The sequence below is a fragment of the Cydia fagiglandana genome, chromosome 4 (genome assembly GCF_963556715.1).
Source record: "Cydia fagiglandana chromosome 4, ilCydFagi1.1, whole genome shotgun sequence".
Classification (NCBI taxonomy): domain Eukaryota; kingdom Metazoa; phylum Arthropoda; class Insecta; order Lepidoptera; family Tortricidae; genus Cydia; species Cydia fagiglandana.
This window is the reverse complement of record NC_085935.1, coordinates 20,198,374-20,205,972: the sequence shown is the minus strand read 5'-3', so window position 1 is coordinate 20,205,972 and position 7,599 is coordinate 20,198,374. Positions and strand designations below refer to the sequence as shown.

At 37.2% G+C, this 7,599-nt stretch overlaps 1 protein-coding gene across 1 annotated transcript; it reads left to right on the top strand.

Annotated features, from left to right (window-relative positions):
- Positions 1-206: 206 nt before the first annotated feature.
- LOC134664023 (secretory phospholipase A2 receptor-like) lies at positions 207-3,865 on the top strand. The gene is made up of 6 exons (XM_063520585.1): positions 207-290; positions 601-723; positions 1,664-1,804; positions 2,210-2,404; positions 3,099-3,356; positions 3,698-3,865. Exons 1-6 carry the CDS (start codon positions 251-253, stop codon positions 3,859-3,861), a joined length of 921 nt encoding a protein of 306 aa, XP_063376655.1. The 5' UTR covers positions 207-250; the 3' UTR covers positions 3,862-3,865.
- Positions 3,866-7,599: the final 3,734 nt, after the last annotated feature.

Below are 7,599 nucleotides of genomic sequence, written 5' to 3'. Positions count from 1 at the left end.
GTACAGGTACAGCCTACTGTTAATTTTTTTGCTCATATTACAGGCCACACCCGGTATAAGTACACAAATATTCTTGACTGTACAATTGTAAGTACATCCTACAGATAAGCTGAGAATATAATGCTACTACTGTTTCATAGCGATAAATAAAAGATGCATAATAGACACTTTTGTACATTCAGTCGAGTCAGGCAGTGAAGGCAGTCTAATCCTCATTGGATTGTAAACGAGTTATTCATTGTTGGTTAAAATGTTTCAGTTAATATGTTTGTGTGCAATTATATTTATTGGTAAGTTTTACTTTTTTATATTCATATAATCTCGAATTTATGAACTCATAAGTTACTATATACCGTGTTTTTTTTAACTCCGTTAATTTGAAGGATGAATTCCTGAACTTAAATGAAGTTTCATTAGAATATAATAGAATAGATTGTATTAAGCATTTTATGTTGTTGCATTTTGTGTATGTGTATTGCATTTGTATTTATTAAGCAAATAAACGGGATCTATAGAAAAGATATATTTTACAAACGATTCATAACTAGGCCGATAACTTGTTTATAAATAACGCCATTAAACGATATAAATTGTATTTAGGCCAGGAGACTGGAGCGGTCATGGATCCTGGCTACGAATACGTTGAAGAAGCGAACACTTGGCTGCGCCTGCACATCGTGCCTGCCACATGGCAGGACGCGCTCCTGCGCTGCAAGGCCGAAGGTTATATTGTTAAAACTTAATACATCTTATAATGTTTGCAAGTATTTGTACGCGGCAACATACTGCTCCCTTCAGCGCACCATCATGGTATATACGTCCCACTGCTGGGCACAGGCCTCCTATCAAGCACGAGAGGGTTTAGGCTATAGTCCCTACGCTAGCCCAATGCGGGTTGGGGACTTTACATACATTTTTGAATTTCTTCTCGGATGTCAGGTTTCTTCACGATGTTTTCCTTCACCGAAAAGCTAGTGGTAAATATAATTCCGTACAAAAGATCCGAAAAACTCATTGGTACGAGCCAGGATTGGAACCCACCACCTCCGGATTGAAAGTCGGACGTCACAACCACTCGGCCACCACCGCGTCAATGTAATGTAACGTGTAATGACACAAATTAGCAAGAACACCCTTCTGCTAAAGTTCTTCTTCATAATCCCTCAGAGCGGTTCCTTTCTGATAAATTATTTGTTAAAACAGCAATTATTTCATTTATTCCTTCAGCGCCGCTACTGCAGTTTCGACATCTGTGATAGTTTTTAGGGTTCCGTACCCAAAGGGTAAAACGGGACCCTATTACTAAGACTTCGCTGTCCGTCCGTCCGTCCGTCCGTCTGTCACCAGGCTGTATCTCACGAACCGTGATAGCTAGACAGTTGAAATTTTCACAAATGATGTATTTCTGTTGCCGCTATAACAACAAATACTAAAAACAGAATAAAATAAAGATTTAAATGGGGCTCCTATACAACAAACGTGATTTTTGACCAAAGTTAAGCAACGTCGGGGGTGGTCAGTACAAGATGGGTGACCGTTCTTTTTTTTTCCTTTGTTTTTTGTTTTTTTTTTTGCATTATGGTACGGAACCCTTCGTGCGCGAGTCCAACTCGCACTTGCCCGGTTTTTCATTTGCATTCATTACTTATAACTTTTCTTGCAGGTGGTATGTTAGCCTCCCCTTCGGACACTGCTCTAACAAAAGCGATGCTGTCCATCATGAGCTCAAATAATGCGCTGTCACCAGGCGTGTTCACGGGAATACATGATCTCATCTCTGAGGGTGATTTCATGTCCCTTGATGGTATAGCTTAATATTAATATAAATCTCTTTATAAATAAGTATAATGCTTTGTGTTCAAATATAACAGTAAACTTTCCCGGTTTGCAGTTGGTCGTCATTTTTACTGCCCCTGTGCTTATTCAAATTTATCTGCAGTTTAAGGGACTCCAGAGAAAAAGGTGATATGGGTTTAGTTCGTTGGATGGAACCAAACAATGTAGTTCCAAATGATCCCTTCAATCCCTTTACCGTTGCGCATAGCGTGCTAATCTGGCTGACTGCATGAACAAAATTACAATCACTGGAGAAGTGGAGAACAATATTGATATTTTTTATTTATTTATATTCATGTGTTTCCTGACCTACGGTCTCCATGGCATTTGTTGTTTTATATTGTGCATAATCTACCCAATATTCCATTTTTAGGTATACCCGTCTCCGACATACAGCTGAATTGGGCTTATAGTGAACCTAGCGACAAAAATGAAGAAGAAAATTGTGTGAGACTTACCAGCACGGGCCAAGTGGCTGATGAGCGCTGCGCCAGCAAATACCCCTACTTTTGCCGCAAGGAGAATGCCACGATGGTCATCGACAAAGGTTGTCGAACTACTGCTGATGGTAAGTCAACTTTGCAGGAGAAACTCTCTATATACGAGAGCACAGTCCAAACCAAAAGGTTTAAAACGAGAAGAAGTGCTCAAAAACATGATTAAGCTCACCAGCAAAGCTTACTTTTATGAATGTCTTAGTACTACTCATACTCACAATTGTAATTTTTTTATAGTAGTTTTGTAACCTTGTGTCTGGTCGTTTGCGTATCTTATCAGAACCACACAGGACCGTTTGATGCCCTTCAAAATTTAGGTATTTTTTTCCTTAAATCGTTGACAAATATGGTTGTAAATAAATAAATATTATATGACATTATTAATTTACTACACAAATTGACTAAGTCCCACAGTAACCTCAATAAGGCTTGTACTTAGACAACGATACATATATTATATTTATAAATGACTCCGGAACGGACGGCCATGACTCAGGAACAAATATCACACACACACGAATAAATTCCCTTACCCGAATTTGAACCCGGGACCATTGGCTTCATAGGCAGGGTCACTACTCACTGGCCATTATAGGTCGTCAGGTTGTATTGTTATTCCATGCCTATTTATTTTTTCAAATATGGGATCTGTAAACGTGCGTATATAATATTTAACTAAACTACGAGTACATAACACAGCAATTAACAGAGATGGTAAGTACTACAGTTCTTGTGGACGAGTAATAATTTTAATAATATTAACAGGCTACGAATACAACGCTATCACTGGCAGCTGCTACAAGTTCCACCGGGTCGCTCAAACCTGGCATCGTGCTGCTGGAGTCTGTCACGCAGAAGGAGGACACCTGTCTGTTATTAATAGTGAAATAGAATCACTCGTGATTAAAACTATTTTCGAGAACAATCCCGCAGACACTCTTTTTGGGGCTACACATGATTTCATTGCCTTTATTGGTGCCTGGAAATGGAATATTGAAGATGGCGAGTGGCTTACTGTAAATGGTAAGAGGTTCATATTATTTTATTTTAACAAATGAAGCAAAATCTGATCATCTTATCGAGAAAATCTGTAAGGATTAATTTGAACTCATTTGATCAACAATTGTTTTTAACTTGTATCCTGCAACCTAGTCATATATGTTTGAGTACACTTTGCTTAATCAATTTTAGAGAAACTATAAGTACCATCTATTTCTCAATATTTTTATTTCATACAATAGCTAATTATTAGCTTTTAGCGTTTGAGCTTGAGTTAAGTTTAAATACGAATGGTAAAGAGGTAACTAATACTTGTAAGTTTATTATTAAAAAGGTAACTAAAATAAAATTGCATTGTTTACCAGGTCAAACACTCGATGAAGCTGGATTCGCAGAGTGGGGTGACAGCCAGCCTAACAATTTAGGTGGTGACCAGACAGTATTGTCCGTGCAGCGGGGTGGCAAGTTAGATGACAGATCACCTCACATCAAAGAATCATTCATCTGTGAGATTTCGCTAGGGTATTAAAATAATTTAATAAATACATACAATATTGTTATGTACAATAAAGCATTATTATGATTCATATTGTTAAATATTTATTTTACCATACCATGTATAAAATCGGCCAAATGCGTATTGTACGACGCATAATCAATCAAGGATTCCGTAGCTGTAGGCCAGTATAATATATTAGCTTTAATAAAAAAAAACACGGCCAAGTGCGAGTCGAACTCGCGCACGAAGGGTTCCGTACCATTATGCAAAAAGCTGCAAAAAAATCACGTTTGTTGTATGGGAGCCCTACGTAAATATTTATTTTATTCTGTTTTTAGGGTTCCGTACCCAAAGGGTAAAACGGGACCCTATTACTAAGACTTCGCTGTCCGTCCGTCCGTCCGTCCGTCCGTCTGTCACCAGGCTGTATCTCACGAACCGTGATAGCTAGACAGTTGAAATTTTCACAGATGATGTATTTTGCCGCTATAACAACAAATACTAAAAACAGAATAAAATAAAGATTTAAATGGGGCTCCCATACAACAAACGTGATTTTTGACCAAAGTTAAGCAACGTCGGGAGGGGTCAGTACTTGGATGGGTGACCGTTTTTTTTTTTGCTTTTTTGTTTTTTTTTTTTGCATTGTGGTACGGAACCCTTCGTGCGCGAGTCCGACTCGCACTTGCCCGGTTTTTGTTGTTCTAGCGGATGCAGAAATAACATCATCTGTGAAAATTTCAACTGCCTACTTATCACGGTTCCTGAGTTACAGCCTGGTGAGCCTGGTGACAGACAGACAGATGGACGGACGGACTTACGGACGGACGGACAGACGGACAGCGGAGTCTTTAGTAATAGAGTCCCGTTTTTAGCCTTTGGGTACGGAACCCTAAATAGCGTACTCCCATTTTAAAGGCCGGCACCGCACTTGTAACCCTTCGGGTATTGCAGATGTCCCCGGGCGACGGTAATTGTTTACCATCAGGCGATTCTTCTGCTCGTTTACCTCCTAATAAAACATAGAAAGTAAATGTATCCAATATTGTGATTTGTGAAAAAATTTAACGAAGGGCATATTTCTGGGTATGTCACATCACTAGCTATGCCCTGGCTTGTAATGTCCAGACATTGATAGTGACATTTGGATTCTGCGATGAAATTTCAATATGGCAGTTTTAACAGTCAGATTCTATGAGTTTTATTTGAAGGCAATATTGTAGCCTTTTAGTTTAGCGAGTCATACCTATACATACAAGATGTTACAAAAACACACACATCACACACACAACACATCTACACATCTATTATTACAAAACACATCTACATCTATTATTATATGCACATCTGTTATTACAAAAAACTACTAAACTTTTTTTTTACTTTTTAACATTTTTTAATGAAAATATAGCGCCAATACCTATTATCGTAATGTTTTAGTTAACAAAACGACGAAGCATAGAGTTTTCCATTACTTTTATATATACCTACATATTTATATCAATAACAAAATGTCCATAGCCAAAATGACAATCGTTTATTGAAAAACTCCAATTGAAAAGTAAATGTAAGTATTGTGTCGGGATAATAGATGGAAACAAAAATCCACCACAAAAATAACCAGATAAGGTAAACGTACTAGTGCTCGACATGCTAATGCCCAATTAGATGACACCTTGCTTTCACCTCTATTGGCAATGACTTACGTTTCAAGATGACATGTACCGGGACCGCGTCGAGCACCAGTACGTTTACCTTACTATACTTTTTCGTAAATCAATGGAAGATTTTTGGGTATACGGTGAAATAGTGCTCATTATAAATTGTATAGAATTGAGAACTCTATATATCCACCCATCAAATTGTATCAAAAGCTAAGGAAAAAATTGGCAATTCTAATTCAATATTACTGTATCACTTGCTATTTATATTATTTGGGTTAAACAATCTGTGAGTATTAGTATTATTAGTAGGATCTTATTAAATTATTAGGCGTGCATCACATAGGCATCGGACGTTGCTATAGTATTTCATTGTACCACTGATACGAGTCACACACCTACAATACTTACATCCTATTTAATTTAGATCATTCTCCGAATTGTGCCTATCATGCCATGGGATACATTGACACGTTAGCACAAAACCGCTCTTTGTTTCATTCTAAGTACATTCAAGCACAAACATACGTATGAGTTTTGATTTCCAAGCAGGGGAAAAATTATATAGATAGGTAACTGAGCGTGGTTTGAAAAGTGTAATCTTGAGGCTTAGCTCTTACAAGCGAGTGAAGTACCTACAAAAAAAATATCTCACCAACACGAGAAAAATACTGACTGACATTACCTACAGATCAAATCCAATTTTATGCATGTTATTAAAATATTTGTCATTCATAATCATCAATTTAAAGTCAAATCTATCAGTCAACTTGAGGAAACACCGCCAAATTAGCATCAAATTACTTTGCCACTCCTGTGGATATAAAGTTTTATTATATTAGGTATCATCAGTTTTTGAAGAATAAAGAGAGCCTTTACGAGCCAATGTTGTGAAAATGATTAGCTCCCGATTCGTCGGATTCTTCTTTCGTCAGATTCTCGGTTAGTCGGATTGTGTAAGTACACTTTAAGCTCTCGCATTTTATACACATATTTAATTACACAAACGGGTCTACCGCGATATAATTGTTGCAACTGAATTTAACGTAAAAACAATGAAATTATATCGCGGTAGGCCCGTTTGTGTAATTAAATATGTGTAACAATATTATTGCTGGTGACTGTACAGCCTATACATACAGATAAGCTGAGAATGTTACTACTGTGTCATAGCACTCATAGCCATACGGGTTTCTAGTTAAAATCATACACTATGTAAATTTTAAACAAAGGTAAGTATTTCAAATATTGTAGTGCTCTGAATATTATATAGGTAGGTAATATAAATGTTTACTCGTACTCAAACAATTGGGTTTTTTTTAGATATAAGACCTAGCTAGATCGATGTATCGCCCCCGAAAACCACCATATAGCAAAAAAAAACCGGGCAAGTGCGAGTCGGACTCGCGCACGAAGGGTTCCGTACCATAATGCAAAAAAAAAAACAAAAAAAAGCAAAAAGAAAACGGTCACCCATCCAAGTACTGACCCCTCCCGACGTTGCTTAACTTTGGTCAAAAATCACGTTTGTTGTATGGGAGCCCCATTTAAATCTTTATTTTATTATGTTTTTAGTATTTGTTGTTATAGCGGCAACAGAAATACATCATCTGTGAAAATTTCAACTGTCTAGCTATCACGGTTCGTGAGATACAGCCTGGTGACAGACGGACGGACGGACGGACGGACGGACAGCGAAGTCTTAGTAATAGGGTCCCGTTTTACCCTTTGGGTACGGTTTGGGTTTGGGTTTTGGGTTTTTTTTAATTAAATCTGTTTATTTCACAAAAAATAATAACATTACACGTTCTTAACCTAGTTATAATCTTTAATAATATTTAAGATTTTAGTAACTAGGATGAGGGGGACATATTTATTCCCTAATCTTAAGTTCTAATATATTTATTACTTATCATTGTACCTAATTAGCGGTGTAACATGTAATTTTATCAGTGTCAATAAACTACTTTATCTTATCGATTAATTAATATTTTACATCAATTACATTATTTAGTAGGTACCTACTAGTAGATACAAACCAATAACACTATGCAGACTTTTCGTTCACAATCTGCCGACTAGATGAGCACCGTAGAAGCTAAAGCGT